Source organism: Poromitra crassiceps, assembly GCF_964638095.1.
Source record: "Poromitra crassiceps genome assembly, chromosome: 29".
In the NCBI taxonomy this organism is placed as follows: Eukaryota; Metazoa; Chordata; class Actinopteri; order Beryciformes; family Melamphaidae; genus Poromitra; species Poromitra crassiceps.
The window spans coordinates 13,110,863-13,132,423 of record NC_139641.1 but is presented as its reverse complement, the minus strand read 5'-3'; the positions used below and the strand labels follow the sequence as shown (position 1 = coordinate 13,132,423).

At 44.7% G+C, this 21,561-nt stretch overlaps 1 protein-coding gene across 2 annotated transcripts in view; it reads right to left on the bottom strand.

Annotated features, from left to right (window-relative positions):
• LOC310800158 (arrestin red cell) overlaps positions 1-21,561 on the bottom strand; it is an 80,615-nt gene that overhangs the window by 22,534 nt on the left and 36,520 nt on the right. For both annotated transcript variants that reach the window (XM_083662744.1, XM_083662745.1), the window contains exons 7-10: positions 18,985-19,044; positions 18,807-18,874; positions 12,219-12,354; positions 8,349-8,433 (exon numbers count right to left, since the gene is read on the bottom strand). In XM_083662744.1, the coding sequence (XP_083518870.1) occupies positions 8,349-8,433; positions 12,219-12,354; positions 18,807-18,874; positions 18,985-19,044 (349 nt within the window). The remainder of the gene's footprint in view (positions 1-8,348; positions 8,434-12,218; positions 12,355-18,806; positions 18,875-18,984; positions 19,045-21,561) is intronic.

Sequence of the window (21,561 nt, the reverse complement as noted above, 5' to 3'; positions counted from 1 at the left end):
ACACATTTAAAGTCGCTCACCGTCTCCACTACTCTAAGCAGAATTACACAAAATCTATCCTACTATCTCACCACTGTGTGAAAGATGTCAAGTGTCGGAGGGCACACTGTCTCATGCCTTCTGGTTCTGCCCTTCACTGACGGGATTCTGGGCCAGAATATTTGACTGGTACTCTAAGGCCTACGGGGGTGGCCCTTCAGCCGGAGGCAGAACTCGCCATCTTCGGCTGCTCAGAGTCTTCTCTGAACTTTCCTACAGCTGTGCAACAGTCTCTGACACTGGGGACAACTGTCGCCAAAAAACAAATTCTGAAGGAATGGAAATCTCCCTCTCCACCCTCTTTCCAATTGTGGTTGACGGACATGACCTCTGTTATACGCATGGAGAGACTTAGGTTCCTGAGAACCAATGCACTTAGAACATTTATAACTATCTGGGACCCGTTTTTAGTCTACCTCAACGAGGCTAGGGGTGACGGGTGACTCGCCCGGCTGGCTTCTCATAGACCCCTTGAGTGAGATCCCAGGTATATCGTTTACAAGAACATAAGAACCTTAGGTGGCTGGCGGCACCACTTTGTAATCTTGATTATATTTTTTGTTTTGTTTTTGATTTTTCCCCCTGTGTCTGAGCCTGTTTGTCTGCTTTGTCTTGTTTGTGTTCTATAAAAATTTAAAATGTGAAAAAAAAGAAAAGAAATTACACTTCAAAAGTCATGAAAGTGCTCCTCGTTTGTGAAGATTATCTTGCTGAACACAAACTTCGCTGCTTCATAAACTTTTGTTCACCACAGACCTGATTTCAGGCATTTCACCGAAACCCCCCATACAGAAATCTCATTGCCTTTTTCGCCTTACGAACCGGACTCCGGACTCGTTCCCGTGGTACTCTATTGACTTGATTGTAGGGGTGTCACGACGATACACTCAGCTCACGATACGATACGTATCACGATACTGGGTTCACGATAACGATACGATACGATACGATTTTAACAATATTTTTTAAAACTTGAATAATGACAATATATGACTGGAAAAGTAGTATTTTATTTGAAATGCACAAATACAAAACATGCTGTTGTGGGAAATTGTTATTACAATAACAACTAGAAAAAACATGAGATTAGAGATAAGGCTTATCTTGAAATAGAATGAGTTACACCGTCACTTAGATTTACTTTGAACTAAAAGGTTTCTCAGCAGTATAAATTCTCATTATGCATCTTCAGTTTTTCTTCAAACTCAAACAACAAGACATTTCTTAGTCTATTTTTTATGCATCTTCAGTTTTTCCTGTCAAGTAAACAGTTTTGCCAGAAACTCAATTGAATGGTTTCTCTCCTGTATAACTTCTCATGTGTCTCTTCAGAGACTTGTTCAACTCAACTACTTTCCACACATTGAACTTCAACAAACAAAGACGTTTCTTTGTCTATTTCTGAAAAAAAAAAAAAAAAAAAAAAAAAAAAAGATTGCGATATGAGATTTCATCTCAACGATACATATCGTGACGTTTTACTATCGCGAAATTTCGTGGGACGATATATTGTGACACCCCTACTTGATTGTGTGACTTTACTCACTTATGTACCGTATTTGTAAGGGTGCTTTCTAGGGGTGCTCCGATCCGGCTAAGCCACGATCCGATCCGATTCCTGGGGTCACGATCCGATTCCAGAATCGATTCTCGATTCCAACGATTCTCGATTCCAGAATCTAGAATCGATTCTCAATTACCGGTATGTAGTTTTATATTGCAATAACACACAAAGGTAAATCTAAGACAAAAAATGACAAATGTATTAATGCTGAACTTCAAATTCAACTTCTGAAGTATTACAGTCAGGGCCTAAATTCATTTAGCAAACCCCTTATGTTCTTCAGATAAGATGGATTTATAGGCTGGGGGGGATCTGTAGACTTTGAGAAGGATTGATAGATTTTGGGGGGAATACATTAACCAGAGTTCTTAAGTGCAAGAGGTGGTGGCACCGTGGCAGTACAGTACACAAATGACATGAACATTTGGACACTTATTCAGCCGGTATCTTGCATGTTGCGTTCAGGTGCACTGTAATTTTTTTTTTTTTTTTTTTACAATACGAAGAAGAATCGATTCTTGGGAGTTTAAAATCGATCCAGGAATCGTGGCATTAAGAATCGCGATCCTTTCAAGAATCTATTTTTTTGGAGCACCCCTAGTGCTTTCTCACCCAGGTACCGCTCCCCAGCACACTTGTCCCCAAATTGACCCCAGTTTCGGAACATTTGACGAGTGTGAACGTTGCGTTCCGTTCCGTTCTGCGCCCGGACGCACAACAGGGAACCGTGACAGGATCCACTTGAAAAGGTGGTGCACGGAACACTTGCGAGTGTAAAAGCCAACTGTTCTGAACCTCATAGACAAACACACGGAGCGAGGATACACTGCAGGCATAGTTGATGACGCAAATGCACTCTGTTCCGGGAGGCGGGGCAATCGTTCCCGGGTGCGGGAACGGAACGGAACGAAAGCAATTGTTCCCATTGAGAAAGCAGCCTCAGTTATCTTCAGTCTAGGGGGGGGGGGGGGGGGGTGAAGAGTTTTTCCATAAGCGCCAGCTGTCAGCCAAATGGCCAGACTTTAAAACATTTCCAGCCGACTACTTTCTTACTGTCACAATGACTAAAATACACCGTGCTAAAGTCAAGCCAATCATGGTGGATGGCAAGCAAGCGCCAAAACCGAACTGTGTTCAGGCTTCTCCTTTTTTTCCCACAGCACAGCACAGCCGAGGGCATCACCCGGCACATTCAGGCCCTGCAGTAAATCAGAGGTGTCGCTTGGTGAGGTAGCCTCTCGTGTCCTGGCTGCTGCCATGGAGCCCCACAGGTTATGTTGTGAAAACTTCAATGAAGAAGAAACGACACGTTCTTTCCTATTTTCAGCCCAATGTGTTCAGGTGAATTCAACACGTTTGTTTCTATGAAGTAGCTCCGTTATGAGTGTTGACTTTTTCTTGCCATGGGGCACAGTGGTGTAGTCTACCTTTTTTCAGGTAGACCACCCCCCCCCCCCCCGATCGGGAATGGGGGGTTTAAGGGGGGGGGGGGGAGGGGGGGGGGGGGTTTGGCCAGAAGTGGGCGGAGATTCGACTTATTTTGTTGTTGTTGTTGTTCCTCCCCAAATTTACAGAATAGTTTCAGCTATCAGCTTCATCTTGCTTCTTCTGTCTCTATTCTCTCTCCTGAAGATTTGTTTGCCGACGGGGAGAAAGGCCCACGTGATAGCCACCGGTCAATCACTCTCTCTCTCTCTCTCTCTCTCTCTCTGCTGAACGCTGTAACACCATTTTATTTTGAAATTCAGTTGATTTCCCACGGATATTGTCGCATTTTTCTTTCGTGGCTTGACAGAAAAAGCCTTCATGCGCCTAGTCGGCTTGAAAATAGAACTCCTAAACCGCCTAAACGATAAAATCGGCGCAGCTCAGGCGAGGCGTGGGTACACGCAAGGTTCACGTTGAGGCGCCCTGTGTACACAGCCTCATTGACTAAAAAGGACACCTATTTAAAAGCGTGGGTAAAGGCAATGCTTGGGTGCTGTGTGTGAACGTAGGGTAACACACCGAGCGCACAGGGTGAATTTTATGGATGGAAAGTGAAAACGATACGTATCATAGCGCATTTCCCAGTGCGCATACGCAAATCTGAGTCATTTCGCAGTGTGTGTACACCGTATACCTGCGTATCACGTAGACTACACCACTGATGGGGCACAATGTTCAAAGTGTCGACTCCCAAAGCATTTGGCAGTAAATTGGTACGACTGATGCCGGTTTTCTTTACTTGCTCGTCATCCGGAGAAGTCTGATGATCACAGCGCTTCCCACACACAGCATAGCCCCCCCTCCCTCCGCTGCGAGTGAAGGTTTTCGTTTAGTAGGTGTGTGAGAATCCCACCCTCACACACGTGGTAATGTTGTGAAAGTCCGGTTAGCGTGTTACGGAAAATCGAACGATGTCCAGGTCTATGAAAATGTCCACTGTTGCTTGTGGCTAGTAGTTTGCACTGTCATCACTAGCAGGGGCGGACTGGGATCGTAATTCAGGCCGGGCATTAGATACCAAGCAGGCCAGGCCGATACGGGCCGACGCGCGTGCCGGCGTCCGAAGGCCGGCGGCGAAAAATTTGGGCCGTTTGAAGCCCAATTTGGGCCATTTGAAGCCCAATTTGGGCCATTTGAAGCCAGATTTGGTCCTTTTGAAGCCCAATTTGGGTCGTTTGTAGCCAGATTTGGGCCGTTTGAAGCACAATTTGGGCCGTTTGAAGCCCAATTTGGGCCGTTTGAAGCCCAATTTGGGCCGAGTCCAATTTTACAATGAGATGCACCCACTTTAACCCTGAATAAAGTAATAAAACCACTAGTAAACCAGTAGGTGGCGCCTGGCCTTCTGTTCAGTGAGTGGCCTGACTGCGAGCAGCAATTTTTTTTTTTTTTTTTTTTTCAGGCCAGGCCAGGCAGGCCACCGGGCATTTGCCCGACGTGCCCGATTATGCAGTCCGCGCCTGATCACTAGTAGCTTAGATTGTATATTAGCCACTCAGATGTCATCAGTTGCATAAATGTCCCATACAGGTATATTCTCAATGTCTATACATGTGGACAGTCGCATCTTGGTTTGACGACCGCTCCACTAGGGCTGGGTTAAAAAAATAGATTCTCAGATTTTGAATATTTTATTTTATTTTAATCCTTTGATATCGATTCATATGTCCAGAGATTGATTTTTTTTATAAAATATATATATATATATATATATTTTTTAAATAAACATACGCTACAATATTATAGGCTGTGTGTGGTAGTTGGAACATAGTTTCAAGTTGACGTTTATTTATGTTTGTAGTTGAAACAAAAACATAAATACTGTAGGCTACATAAATGGAAATGTTTGATCATTAATATCGACTTTTAGAAATTATATAGGCTGAAATCAAATCACTGTGCATAATTGTGAAAGTGTCTTTATTGACAGATGAAAAGGCTGTTATTTACCCTTTGTCACTACCTGGTGAGTAAATATATGTGTAACTAAAACCATTAAAATTGACAACCGGTCGGCAACTTTTTTTCCCCATCTATCTACCGGTCCTTGGCGCAAAAAAGGTTGGGAACCCCTGTGTTACATAACTGGACAATCATGTAATTCAGGTTACAGCTCAAAAAAGCATCACTAACCAAATCAATATTGAAATTAATCGAATCGGAACCTTGTGAATCGGAATCGAATCGATTCTTGAAATCTGAACCAATACCCAGCTCTACGCTCCACGTGTGCTACAAATAATCCTAGGTGTATTGTCATCCAGCCAGCTGCCTTGCACTCATTTGTCGGCGTAGTAATCAGTCTCACAGGTGTCAACTCTCTCGTCTCCTTTGTATCTTGGGTTGACGCTATTTCACGGACGAGAGAATCTTTACCCCCGAATGTAATGTCAGTACTTTCCCTAGAGCTCCCCCTGAGGGTAAACCTCCAGTACTGCAATAATATAAGTATGAAAGTAGTGAGAATAAAGGGGAAAGACGGTATTCTAAAAAAATTAAAGGAACACTCCGCCCATTTTCAACCAGCTTTGTATCATTAGAACATCAGTAGTATATCAGAAAACTGTAAACTGTTTTGAAGTCTGTCATTTAATTTGACAGTTATTGAGTGTTAAAGTGTGGACCAGTGACATCACTGGTCCACACTAACTCAAATGAATAACTCATTAACTCAAATCAACTCTCAATAACTGTCAAACTAGATGAATGATGAATAGTTTGACAGTTATTGAGAGTTGATTTGAGTTAATGAGTTATTAATTTGAGTTAGTGTGGACCAGTGATGTCACTGGTCCACACTTTAACACTCAATAACTGTCAAATTAAATGACAGACTTCAAAACCGTTTACAGTTTTCTGATATACTACTGATGTTCTAATGATACAAAGCTGGTTGAAAATGGGCGGAGTGTTCCTTTAAGGAAATGATCTCAGACTGATGATATGATTAAAATCCTCTAGATCGTTCGTTTTTCTTCTACATCAGACACAGGTTTTCAGTCCTACCTGACATGTACCCGTCTCTGATATAGAAGAAAATCTAACGATCTAAGTAAAGTATAGACCAGGGGTCACCAACCTTTTTGAGGTCGAGGGCTACCTGAAGGGTAGAGAGTCATGTGGGGGGCTACCTGTTGAAATTTGCTTGATTTACCTTTAAATAATGAGTACCGGTATTATGCATTTAATCGAGACATACACTCTTTTCTTTCACTGTTGTGAAGAAGAACTCTTCCTCCCACTCCTCGTGAAATTGGTAATGTTTTTTCTTTGGCTTTTCTGCCATTGTTCTTGCTTTCCATCATTTAGCTTAGCCAACTGATATAATCATTGGCAGCTGGCAGTCGCACTGTCGCAGAGTGAATGACGTAGTGACGTAACGTAAAACTAAACTTTGACCCCAGCCCAGGCGGATCAAAATAGTGAATCAATAATTAATTATACACAGACAATAAACGTTTTTAAAACGTATGCATTGTTAAACCGATTATTTTCTACATGCGTGTGTTATTGTGGGAAGGGAGGAGAAAAACAAATAAAAAATATTTTTTTCTGATTATATTTTTTTCTTTTTCCTTTCTTTCCCCTGTATCTGAGCCGGTTTGTCTGTTTTGTCTTGTTTGTGTTCTATAAAAAGGTAAAATATGAAAAAAAAAAAAAAAAAAAAAAAAAAAAAATCTGAACGTGGCGACCAGGTGCCCGCGGGCATCCTCTGCCCAATAGGGCGTAGCAGCGTAACAGGTGTCTGACAGCCAGCAGCTTCCTCTCCTGGGGAAAACAGACAGGGCTGTGTGTGGGCAGAGTAGGAGCAGGGGAGATGTTTTCACAGAGGTTTGGACTCAGAGGAACATCTTACAGCAGGCTGTCGAAACGAGCAGCCGTTCCTTCTCAGAGTGGAGCCGAGGTTGAGGAGGGGGAGGGGAGGGGAGGGGAGGGGCCGGATCGCAGTTACCATGGAGACGACTGAAACATTTCTCTGGAGCAGAATTGACAAACATCCTGCAGCTCTTTTTCTTTGACTTTCTGCCCGGCGACGCTTCACTAAAGTGTCGAGCGACAAAGCATGAAGTGGGCTTTAAAGAGAGGGACAGAGGGACAGACAGACAGAGGGACAGACAGACAGACAGAGGGACAGACAGACAGACAGACAGACAGACAGACAGACAGAGGGACAGAGGGACAGACAGACAGAGGGACAGACAGACAGACAGACAGAGGGACAGACAGACAGAGGGATAGACAGACAGACAGACAGACAGAGGGATAGACAGACAGACAGACAGAGGGACAGACAGACAGAGGGATAGACAGACAGACAGACAGGCAGGCAGACAGAGGGACAGAGAAACAGAGGGACAGACAGACAGAGAGACAGACAGACAGAGGGATAGACAGACAGACAGACAGAGGGACAGACAGACAGACAGGCAGACAGAGAAACAGAGGGACAGACAGACAGAGGGACAGACAGACAGACAGAGGGACAGACACACAGACAGACACACAGACAGACAGACAGAGGGACAGACAGAGGGACAGACAGACAGAGGGACAGACACACAGACAGACAGACAGACAGACAGAGGGACAGACAGACAGACAGAGGGACAGACAGACAGACAGACACAGGGATAGATAGACAGACAGACAGGCAGACAGACAGAGGGACAGAGGGACAGACAGACACAGGGATAGATAGACAGACAGACAGGCAGACAGACAGAGGGACAGACAGACACAGGGATAGATAGACAGACAGACAGAGGGACAGACACACAGACAGACAGACAGACAGAGGGACAGACAGACAGACAGACAGAGGGACAGACAGACAGACAGACAGACACAGGGATAGATAGACAGACAGACAGGCAGACAGACAGAGGGACAGAGGGACAGACAGACACAGGGATAGATAGACAGACAGACAGACAGACAGAGGGACAGACAGACAGACAGACAGACAGACACACAGACAGACAGACAGAGGGACAGACAGACAGACAGAGGGACAGACAGACAGACAGACAGACAGACACACAGACAGACAGACAGAGGGACAGACAGACAGACAGAGGGACAGACAGACAGACAGAGGGACAGACAGAGGGAGACAGACAGACAGACAGAGGGACAGACAGACAGACAGACAGACAGAGGGACAGAGGGACAGACAGACAGACAGAGGGACAGACAGACAGACAGAGGGACAGACAGAGGGACAGACAGACAGACAGAGACAGGGACAGTGTGTTACCAGAGATCTTGACTCTCTTGACGGTCTTGGTGGAGTTGTTGGTGACGTGAACGTTGACGCTGATTGGCTCGCCGTGGTAATACAGCTGCACACAATGCATCATGGGAAACAGAAAACAAACAAAGATATGATTATTAGCAGTCCAGTCTTAGTATTCATGTTCATTTTATTCTGAAAAACCACACCCAAAGATGTCTTCCTGCCTATCGATGGAGATAATAACTGAACTTTGACCTTTGATAACCACAATGGAATCAGTTCATCCTTGCGTCCAGGTCGATGTTTGAGCCAAATCAGAAGGAAATTCCAACTTGGGAATGGCGTTCGTGAGGTCACAGTGACCTTGAACTTTGACCTTTGATAACCAAAATGGAATCAGTTCATCCTTGCGTCCAAGTCGATGTTTGAGACAAACTGGATCAAATTCCGTCAAGGCGTTCCTGAGATATCGCGTTAACAAGCTTGAAATCAAGTTTGTCCAAATGGAGTTGCTGTAGCTGCTGCGGACCTGCTCGTGGAGCCTGAGTGTCACCTGACAGTAATACTCAGTTAGCAACATGGATTGAGATCAATTGTGTTCAACTGTGTTACGGCCCTAACAACACTCAAGCCCCGCCCTCGTTACTGCAGAGACACAAGATGGTCGGGAAGCTATGCTAACAATGCTAACAGCCACTGAGCTTGCTAACGTTAGTTAGCCTGACTGCCAGGGGGAACTGTGTGTGTGTGTGTGTGTGTGTGTGTGTACCTCCTTGTCCAGTGAAGCATCCAGGTGCAGTGACCTGTCAGACATGAGGTGTGTGTGTGTGTGTGTGTGTGTGTGTGTGTGTGTGTGTGTGTGTGTGTGTGTGTGTGTGTGTGTGTGTGTGTGTGTGTGTGTGTGTGTACCTCCTTGTCCAGTGAAACCTCCAGGTGCAGTGACCTGTCAGACATGAGGTGTGTGTGTGTGTGTGTGTGTGCCTCCTTGTCCAGTGACCTGTCAGACATGAGGTGTGTGTGTGTGTGTGTGTGTGTGCCTCCTTGTCCAGTGAAGCCTCCAGGTGCAGTGACCTGTCAGACATGAGGTGTGTGTGTGTGTGTGTGTGTGTGTACCTCCTTGTCCAGTGAAGCCTCCATGTGCACTGACCTGTCAGACATGAGGACGCTCTGTGTGTGTATGCCTGTGTGTGTGTGAGACAGGGAATGAATGAGCATGTGTTTTGTTTAAAAACCGGAATAGATGATTTCAAGCATGAATCATCTAGATTCTACACAGTGTTTTTGGACTTCAGGGATGCGTTTGGAACACTTTCCCATCGGGTGATGCTTCATGCACTAGAGGAGATCCAGCTGCCTCAGCCCTTTGTGAACGTTGTGTCCAACGTGTACCAGGGTTCATTTCTCCAGGTTATATGTGGGCAACAGCTCACCGAACCTATTGCACTGGAGGTGGGAATAAAAACTGGCTGTCCCTGGAGTGCTGTGAACTTCATATTGGCCCTCAACCAGTGGATGAAGTGGATCCATCAGTGTGCTCCCCTGAATGTGCGCTCGCCCAACCCTGTCCAGGGGTATGCCGACGACGTCCAGGTGTCATCACGGCAGGAGGAGGTCGTCACCAACATGCTGGCCCGCACGGACGAGTTCCTGCAGTGGTCGGGGCTGGAGGTGAAGCAGGTCAAGTGTGCTGTGTTTCACGAGCGCCGCTCGGGTGGAAACCGCTGGTATAGGGCCAAGAGAGACACACCCCCATCCTTCCTTGTAATGGGCCAACCCATCAGAGTCTACTCCCGCCATGAGACCTACCCATACCTCGGCCACAGGTTCAACATCGCTGGTGAGTGGGGGGAACAGGTTGAGGAACTCACAGCAGAGTTCCTCCACCGTTTACATCTGGTCGACCTGTCCCCCCTCCCTGTTCTCATGAAACTCCAGGCTGTGAGAGAGGTGGCCCTGGCAAAAGTGCAACATCTGTTTGCCAACGTGCACATCCCCCTCAAGAGACTGAGAGAGATGACCAACACAACCGTGGAGCTGGTCAGGAAGTGGGTGGGTCTCAACTCTCACTCCACACGCGGCATCATCTTTCTCCCATGTGGGGAGGGCGGGCTGGGGGTCCCCAATGTGGAGTGGACCTACACAGCCACCAGACTAGCCCACCTGCTCCACATGTTGAACAATGATGATGCCACAGTCCGAGAAATGGCCAGGGCTTCTCTCCTGCTGGACCTACGGAGGAGAAAAGTTCCCCTGGCCACTGCAGATCAGAACAACTTCCTGGGCTTCAGGAGAAAAGAGTCTGGGAAACTGGACTCAAAGGACAAGGGCTTTGGGGTCTGGTCTGATTGGCCAGACCTCAATGACCTTTGCAACCGGTCTGGAGTCCAGCTGAAATGGATAAAACTCACCACACAGACTGAAGTCCCTGTCTCCGATGAACTGGTCACAGACCCCTGTGTAGCTGTTGAGGCCACCATCACCACACAACAGGGAGAAACCAGCAGACTGACCACAGAGTCAGCTAGGAGAGTCCTGATTAATGCAAAGCAGGCTGAGGTCAGGCAGCACTGGTGTGGACTTAGACTGCAGGGGAAACTAGCGTGTCTAGGATTTGCTGACCATTCAGTCTCACACTCAGTTCTTAAGAACGCTGCGGTTGGTGAGGACATTCTAAAGTTTGCCATCAAAGCGAGACTGCAAGTGCTACCCACGAAATATAATCTGTCTACCTGGTACCCCCACACTCACAATCCATTTTGTTTGAACCATCCAGATTCACAGCACCATCTAGAATCCACAGCACACATAACGAATGGATGTCATGCATACAAACAACTGTACATAGCTCGCCATGACCGTATTGTAAATATTGTGTCTGATGCAGTCCATAACATCATGCCTGCTAGTGCAGTACTGTATAAGCACAGTAGAGTGGTACCAGAGTGGTTTGGGTCTGCCTGTGATGTCTTTGCTAATATCCCCAATACACCCGACGCTGTTTTTGTTGACACCAGCCATAAGCAGGTGCTGATGCTAGAGGTAGGCTGTGTCTTCGACCTGTACATGGACCAGGCATTCCAAGACAAATATATAAAATACCAACCACTACTCGAGACCATCACGAGCCTAGGTTATACCTGTAGATACAGTGTGCTTATATTTGGAAGCCTGGGACATGTACATAAATGCACCATGAGAGGCCTGCAGATTGCTGGCCTGACAAGAGCAAGAGCCAAACAAACTGTCAAATATTGCTCTGTCTCAGCAATTATTGGCAGTCTAGCAGTGTGGAGAAGGAGGTGCTATGTGTATCCATAAGTGCTCAGTACTAATTGACCCTGATATATTTGTTTCCCTGTTTATGAAATGTAATTTGTGGAACCAAATAAAGTATTTAAAATGTGTGTGTGTGTGTGTGTGTGCCTCCTTGTCCAGTGAAGCCTCCAGGTACAGTGACTTGTCAGACATGAGGTGTGTGTGTGTGTGTGTGTACCTCCTTGTCCAGTGACCTGTCAGACATGAGGTGTGTGTGTGTGTGTGTGTGTGTGTGTGTGTGTGTGTGTGTGTGTGTGTGTACCTCCTTGTCCAGTGAAGCCTCCAGGTGCAGTGACCTGTCAGACATGAGGTGTGTGTGTGTGTGTGTGTGTGTGTGTGTGTGTGTGTGTACCTCCTTGTCCAGTGAAGCCTCCAGGTGCAGTGACCTGTCAGACATGAGGTGTGTGTGTGTGTGTGTGTGTGTGTGTGTGTGTGTGTGTGTGTGTGTGTACCTCCTTGTCCAGTGAAGCCTCCAGGTGCAGTGACCTGTCAGACATGAGGTGTGTGTGTGTGTGTGTGTGTGTGTGTGTGTGTGTGTGTGTGTGTGTGTGTGTGTGTGTGTGTGTGTGTGTGTACCTCCTTGTCCAGTGAAGCCTCCAGGTGCAGTGACCTGTCAGACATGAGGAAGCTACGAGTCGTCTCCACCATGGGCTGAGGACCAGGCTTCTCTGGAGCATACTGCACCTTCCTGATCACCAGACGCACTGAGTTCCTACACACACACACACACACACACACACACACACACACACACACACACACACACACACACACACACACACACACACACACACACTTTAACAATTTATGCATGTCCACATAGAAGAAAGCGGTACAAGGACAGATATTGAAAGATAGATAAAAGAAGTCTGCACCGGGAACTAGGGGTGGTTATTTCGTTTTTCTCCGATACCGGTGCTAAAGCTTTTACTTCTGTCAGGACCACTACAGTCAAAAATACACTTTTATTAGCTACCATATGCATTATATGCAATATTTATATTTGGCGGTATGGCTCTGTTCTGGGAGCTTCCTGTGCAGCAGCAAAGACTCCCCCCCCCCCCCAGGTACAGAACAGAGCAAGTAACCATGACAACAGAAATGCCATTGTTTAAAGGATGGCTTTACCGATAATCAACCCACTTTGTATCATATCATCTCAGTAATATAAGCACATGGGCAGTGTTTACCTTCTCTCTCTGTTTGCCTCAGGGAGAAAAATGCTCCCTTTCTATAGACCAAATCACCGTGACGTCACCATGTAAACAAATTTACTTCCGGGTACCACTTGGGGATGGCGGCAGGTTTAAATGTGCGTGTTGTCAAATAAATGCTGTCAAACCCTCTCGTTGTTTTCGGCCGACTACCGTAAATTCCGGACTATAAGGCGCACCGGTCTATAAGCCGCACCTTCAAAGGTGACTATTTTTTTCTTCTATAAGCCGCACCGGTCTATAAGCCGCGGGTGTTTTGATGTTTAATTACCATATGTAAGGCTTCGTGCACAGAGGGGATTGTCGGGAAAGAGATGGCTGTTTGGGGAAGCTCCCATTTATTAACATTTCAACAAAACAAAAGTCAGGTCACTAATCCCCAGACAAAATCACACATTGTGGTATTTTTTGTTTTTTTTACAGTGCACACAGTGTCCGCGGTGTGGTGAAAAGAGGGCAAGAGAGGAAATTAAAACAGAAGTGGATTTATAGTTAGAAAGAGTGCTAAAGAAGAGAGAATTCTGTTTTTTATTTTTTTATTTTAGTTACTCACAGTACTATTGACCAGTCCAACTCAAAAGATATTCGGCAGTTTCACTTTGAGCTCTTGTTCCGCCGCTGTCCATCAATGGTTATGACGAGTCTCGCTGGGTACAGTACGCCAAAGCGATATCCATTGACTCGATGATGCTGTTGTATGTTGCGCGTTTCTGTTGCACCAACGCGGAGAGGTCCTGCCGGACGAAAAAGCGCGTACCCTCCCAGGTGAGGGGCTTCTTCCCCGCAGCCTGGAGGATGAGTTGACGGTCGGGCCAGCGGAGTAGGCAGATGAAGATGGCCCTCGGTGGCAGGCCGGGGTCTGGACGTGGCCGAGGCGCCCGGTGTGCCCTGTCCACCTCTGGTGGTTTCTCGCCTTCCTTCAGGTCCAGGATGTAACACAGGATTTTGCCACGAAAGCGTCCATGTCACCAATCTCAGCTCCCTCTTTTACATTGATCAGGCGAATGTTATTTCTTTTACTCCTGCTGATTAAGTCATCAACCTGCGTGTGCAGGGTTTCGATTTTGCATTTTATCCATTTTCGGACTCACTGTGTTGTTTTTGTCCTCCAGTGCGCGGATGCGCTTTTCCGCATTATAAACTCTGTTCACGGTTGCCTTAGTTTCTTTAGTGAGTGAGTGGATGGACTTCTGCACGTTTTCAAACTTGTTTTCAAGCTGCTCAAAACCTCTGAGCGATGTCGGACTTAATCGATAGTGTTTCACGGAGTAAAAGTTTAGCCCAAGCGGTGTATCTCCAGCCTCCAGCAGGTGAGTCATTTCCTCATTCATGGCGTGATTGCTTCGTCTTTTTCTTTCTGCTTACCTGTGTTGTGTTATGTTATGTTATGTTATGTTGTTAAAAGAGGGCAAGAGAGGAAATTAAAACAGAAGTGGATTTATAGTTAGAAAGAGTGCTAAAAAAGAGAGATTTTTTTTTTTTTTTGGAAAAAATCCATAGATAAGACGCACCGTTATATAAGCCGCAGGGGGCAAAAAAGGCCAAAAAACGGGAAAAAAGCCGCGGCTTATAGTCCGGAATTTACGGTACTTTCAATTTAAATGGTTAAACGGTTGGTAAACATGCTTGTCCGACGTATCTAGCCTTTCTTCTGTGTTTGTTTTATGTAGTGTTAGCTAGCTAATAACGTTTGTTTGTCTGTCAAACTCGCTGTTTTTTTGCAGAGTCGTTAACGTTACAGACAGAGTAACCTCGCGTCACCAGGCTCTTCTCGGCGAGAAAGAGCCTGGTACAGACAGAGCTACTGACGCCACGTCAATTTAATTTAGCTTCAAGTCTACTCTAGTCTGGTCCAACAGGTAAATTAGCTAGTCTGGTCTCCACTAACGTTAGTGAAAGTGTTGTTATGAATGATATTAAACAACAACACAACACGGACGAACCATTTTTGTCTTCTTTGTCTGTTTTTGTCTTCAACACGTCAGTTTGTGCCGTCCACCGCCATTATAATGTGTGGACCTCAGGGGTACCCGGAAGTAAATGTAAACATCCCGCTGATTTGGTCTATAGAGACAGTCCGCATGTCTGGGAACGCCCATACAGGCTCTAGGAACGCCCACAATAGACGCTGGGTTAGCCTGGGGGGCGGGGTCAGGGTGGGGTAAATTCCCCCCGTTCTATCCATTCAGCAAAGTTAGAATTTACCTGATAGCCCAGCCCAGGCAGACACGATCGGGGATTTAAAGGAGAATTTCGTGTGTTTTTTTTACCTGGAGCCCTCTCCTCACATTAATTATTATCTGACGACTCACCCAGTGTTCTCCGCAGCAATTTTGAGCGTCCTAGGCGTTGTTTTGAGATAAATAGTGTCCAAGCCAGTCCTAGAATGGCGCTCCGTCGGGGCCACATGGCAGTGTGATGAGTCGTAACAGCTAAGCTAATAATTAGCCGATCAGAAAAGCATGTAAACCGCCGTGTGATTAGCGAGAAAGTGGGTGAAAGAAGGAGAGATCTGCAGTGCTTATGCAGAACTAGTGCACGTTTATGTCTACAGCAGGTAATGAGCCACTGTGATGAAAAATATAGGTTGAGAGCAAAGTGGGTGGCTGGCTGCAGACTGTCCTGTGTTCCACTAGCGATGAGAACGATACGACTTCCAGTCGGATTTTCAAAGTAAAACGATTCTTAGATGAAGTCTACTGTAAAGCACTCGGAAGCAATTGAAAACGTTTTATTTTTGTATTTCCCTGTCTGTGTGTGTGTGTGTGTGTGTGAGGGGGGAGAGATTGACAGCACGGCACGCTGTGGCACAAGTGCAGGGTGAGAGAGAGGGAGGGAGGGAGGAAGAGAGAGACAGTGCTGCAGTTTCTATTTTCTATGTTTGAGACAGGCAAATGTCTCAAACAGACTGATGACACAGGATGTTGTGAAGAGTACATGGCTATATCATTTGTAAAGATTTTATTATAAAAAATATATATAATTATGCTGTATTCTGTTCTTTTCTTTTTTTTTTTAAGATAATTTGATTTCAAATAGTTTCATTTATTTATTTCCAATATATTTTATATTTTAATATATTTTATGTATTTTAGTCTGTGATACCGTGGTATTTTTGTCCCAAGGTTATCATACCGTCAAAAACTCATACCGGCACAACCCTAGATACCATTTGTTTATTATATCGCAATCACAATCGGCCACCATAATCGCAAATCGCACCTTTTCCCCAAATCGTGCAGCACTAGTTCCAGGTATTAGTCGGTTTCCCAAGTTGCTAGGTAAACAGTTGAGGCTTGTGGAAAAACTTTAGATTGTGATTGCTAAACTCGCACCAGAAATTTGTGAATCCTTTTATTTTATATTGTGGGCAAATGACCAAGGTATAAGGAGGATAATCAACTCCTAGATGTGCGTTAAACAATTGTAATGCACATCGCGGAGGCAACCAATATTCGCCTCCACATTGTGCATTAACCCTTACTTCTTTTTTATTTATTTTTTCTTCCCCCCCCCCCCCCCCCCCGAAACTGCCGAAACTGGCTCCATGCTTCCTCCGAGACATGGGCAGTTAGTAGGGGTGCACCGATCACGTTTTTTGCCACCGATCACCGATTGCCGATCACCTATGAGAAATATCTGCCCAACCGATCATCGACCGATCACCGATTACCGATCACCGATATATGTATATATATATATATATATATATATATATATATATATATATATATTTATTTATTTATTTTGTAAGCAGCTATAGCAGTCTATTATAGAACAGTTTCCATTTTACATATAAAATGCGGCTTATATAACGGTGCAGCTTATCTATGGATTCTTACAGCTAACGGCCACTAGGGGACCTCCTAAATCTATGGATTTTGGTACGAGAGACAGAACGAGAGCAAGACAGACATTACGAGAGCGAGACCCTGATTGGATGATGTTGCAAAAAATGTGCCTCGCGACCTGATTGGAGCACTGAGCCACTACGCTCTATCAGCCACTACTGTAAAACACCCTCCCTCCTCCCACCCTCCCTCGCTCCGGGGGAAAAATGTCGGCGATTGAGCCAGAAACACAGTCTGAATGAAATTGAATGTAACGTTCCCAATTCTATGTATTACATTCTAAAAACTTAACGGCAACATTTTGGAAGGCTAAGCCACACAACTAGCTCGTTGTAATCTAACATCATACTTCAAAAGACGGAGAACTGGCTGTGTTACGACGATGAGGATGCAAAACATGTAATTTGCATGTTTCGTTCCACCCATGTTTCGTCCGCGCTGCCAAATTCAATGGAATGAAACGAATCTTGTAGCCTATGTTGGACATAGTGAAGTGTTTTTGATTGATTTGTTCATCGGACTCAAAACGGTCTCCGCTGATAAGACACGGAGATCTCTGTTACAGGCAGGCGCTACGCCTCCTCCTGACCAGTTTTAAACATTAAAACACCTGCGGCTTATAGTCCAGTGCGGCTTATATATGTAACAATCATTCAATTTAGCTGCTGCGGCTTATATTCAGGTGCGCCTTATAGTACGGAAAGTACGGCTGACGAAAGCAAAGCGTGTGCTTTGCAACACAATGATATAAACGTTAGAGCACAATATCTGCAGCAGCAGATCACATATTTGAGGTCAAAATCGGCCGATACAGATTGCGTGCCGATCGATCGGTGCACCCCTAGCAGTTAGCCAGCCGCTTCTTTTCACCTGACAGGGGAAGCTTCACCGGTAGGACATAGAACGTGGGAGGATCACGCTATTCCAACCAGTTCCCCTCCCTCTGAACAGGCGCCCTTAACGACCAGAGGAGGCACCACTTTAGCGACCAGGATATTGCATGTTTTCTATTTTAAAGGGATTGCAAGGGATAGTTCAGTTTGTTTGAAGTGGGGTTGTATGATGTATTGTATTGTATTGTATGTATTGTCACGTAAATTTGGTTGTTGCACTGATGGAGTGAAGCTGACTCTGTTTACAGCGTACTGTTCACCTTTGTACACTGCACATCTGTGGTTGAACTATAAAAAAGCCAGCCTTCAGAGACTGCAAGTGGCATATAATGATGCTCTGAGAATACTGCTAAAAAGGCCCAGATGGACTAGTGCGAGTGAGATGTTTGTGAGTGCTGGAGTAAACACACTGCAAGCTGTCTTGAGAAATGTAATGTACAGGTTTATCTGTCGGCTAAATGATTCTGAAAATCAACTTGTTGTGGTGCTGGTGAACATTGCGTACAGTGCCACACGCTGCACGTCTCAGCTTTGGGAGCACTGGTATAGGTGTCTTTTAAAATGAGTCACTAGACTATTTTTATTTTGTGTTTTCTTTTAATCTTTTTTTTTGTATTATGTGTATTTGACTGTATTTTTGTATGTACTTTTGACGACCCCACCCGGGCAGTGGGCACTCGAGGACATGCAGACGGGCACGCATTCCTTCAGCGTTCACAGCGTCCCAGGTGGGAATCGAACCCAGGACCTTCGAGCTGTGAGGCGACAGCGCTTACCACTGCACCACCGTACCCCCCACATTAACCCTTACTTAACGCACACCTAGTCATTGATTAACTCTTACGTGGAGCATGGGAGGTTTGACACAGGGATGCTTGGACCTTCTGACTGAAGCCTGGAAATGGACGATGTCTCTTTTATGAGGTCACTATTCTGTCCTAACATGCTGTGTACATTCCTCTGTAAGTACAACAGCCATTCAACATCACACACACACATACACACACACACACACACACACACACACACACACACACACACACACACACACACACACACACACACACACACACATACACACACACACACACACACACACACACACACACACACACACACACACACACACACACACACACACACACACACACACACACACACACACACACACACACACACACACACACACACAGAGTTTCATCTGACCGTTTGTGGATCTTCTCTTCTATCGACTTGGCACAGAACGCTCTGATCTCAAAGTCCACTCCACAAGCCTGCAGGAGAGATGATGGGAGGTCAGACACTGTTGGTGTGCGCACGCGCATGTTTGTGTGTGTGTGTGTGTGTGTGTGTGTGTGTGTAGACGTGCGTGTGTATGCGGTACCTTCCCGGTGTCCTCTGGGCCGGGCTGTAAAGTGACTGAGCAGGGAAGGTTCTGAGGAATCTGGATCAGCACAGAAACAACAGTCAGCATTAATATACTTTATTAATATCACCAGCGCAGAACATGCAGTTTACAATAGAGACAAACAAACAAACAAATATTAGTACCATTTCCTGTTTGACTGTCTCTAGGGATGTACATTATCTGTGCAATAATATGACCATTTTGGCCGATACCGATAACAGATATTAACATTGATGTTATGGTCGATAACAAATATTTACCGATGTTGATATGATCCGTATAAAAACACATTTCTATGATAATCAAATGTTATACATACTGAAAAACACATGTAAACATTGTGAATTTGGGTAAGTTTGTATACGTATGTGTATATATATACCGGTACATATATATATATGTATGTATGTGTATACATGAGCGTGTGTGGAGGAGCGTGGGAGTTGGTATATGCATATATATGGATGTATAAATTTGTTTATGAATGATTTGGGGGCAGGACTCGATAAGCCTAGGCTTCTTCCTGCCCCTTTTCAAACAGTTCACCTTTTCTTTATGTTTGAGTTTACGTATTTTCCTTTTGCTGAAGTCTATTGGACTGTTATGTTTACTGTTTTTTTCCATTTTATGTATTGTTTTAACTGTTTGAAATAAATCCTTTCAATCAATCAATCAATCAATTTGAAAAAGTACATTAACGCAAATACTATTTCATGTACATGCTGGTGGACGGCAGGCAGAATAGTTCCTGCAGCATATCACTGAATAGGCCACCTCCCTACTGAAGAAAGGCTTTTCTATTAACACATTATGGTTCTATCCATGACAATTATGTATACGGTGTTTACATTTTGCACGCACAGAGAACAGAAGGGCATCTATCTTCTTCTCAGAATCAGAATTATTTTATTCGGCCAAAGTATGTTTTGCACATACACGGAAATGGTCTTGGTGTGGATGTTAGATTATAGATTAGCTACAGCCTAACTGTAGGCTGTAGATTAGCTAGACCAGAGGATTCCAAAGTCTGAGACCAAAGTCTGAGCCCCATGGTAAAAGCTGCCTTCACTCTTATTCAAAATACTAAAATAACTATAACTGAAATAACTACAATAAATCACTCACTGAGCCTCCCCTCAAACTGGTTGAGCCCCCTGGGGAGGCCCACCTCCCACGTTGGACACCTCTGAGCTGGACCTTTTGATCGTTATAGTGTTCAGGCTAAAATGAGATTAGAGTAGAGTAGGACAGGGCAGACTAGGGTGTAGATTAGTTAAGATTCCTTGTGTGTTTATTGTTTATTAAAAGGATCCCCATTAGCTGACGCCATGGGCAATCAGCTAGTCTTCCTGGGGTCCACAACATGTAAAGAAGTCACATGACAAAAACTACATCATAATACAAAAATACACATGAAATTACATATAAATGAGAGTTAAAAGAGTGGGACATAAGTGATCATAAGGAAAACAAAAAAAAAGACAAGAACTGTTTAACCTCAAACTGTTCAGTCTATCGTCTTCATGCCAATAGGTGCCTCTGCATGTTCTTTTTAAAGGAGGGTTTATTTTTTATCAAGCAGATATTAAGAGGTAAATCATTCCAGATTGTTATTGCTCTGTAGACGGTTTTAACTTGACAACAAAAACATTCTAAATTGAACCCCCGCTCACTTCCTGTTGCAGTGTTTGCTGTGGACATAAAAGAAAAAAAAACATTCAAGTGCAGGACTGACCATTCCGTGAAAACCATCTATACAGCTGAGCGGCGAAAACAAAAGTAACGATGTCGAGTGAATATTTCTGCAGTTTGCCGAATGCTGAGAAAAAGGAAGTGCTGTGGGGTTGCGCTCTGGTGAAAACCGTCTATAGATAACAGTTTTTTTTCAAAGAGTTTGGCATACTGGCATATCTAGTGTTGAAATGATGCATTATAATAAAATATCCGATCAAATAAAAATGTTGGCCTCTTAGAGTTGATGGTGCAGCTTAAAAATATAGCCATGCATAAGGAAATCCTTTGCTCAATTGTGAGCCAAGAGAGGCTAGAATGTAATTTTTCAGTACTGGTTCTAATAGAGCAGCCTAAAACAAGTCTAGCAGCTCTATGTTGTGCGACTTGCAATTTAGCAAGATTTGTGTGCTAGTTAGTTCCGGTTAAAGGGATAGTTCAGTTTGTTTGAAGTGGGGTTGTATGATGTATTGTATTGTATTGTATGTATTGTCACGTAAATTTGGTTGTTGCACTGATGGAGTGAAGCTGACTCTGTTTACAGCGTATTGTTCACCTTTGTACACTGCACATCTGTGGTTGAACTATAAAAAAGCCAGCCTTCAGAGACTGCAAGTGGCATATAATGATGCTCTGAGAATACTGTTAAAAAGGCCCAGATGGACTAGTGCGAGTGAGATGTTTGTGAGTGCTGGAGTGAACACACTGCAAGCTGTCTTGAGAAATGTAATGTACAGGTTTATCTGTCGGTTAAATGATTCTGAAAATCAACTTGTTGTGGTGCTGGTGAACATTGCGTACAGTGCCACACGCTGCACGTCT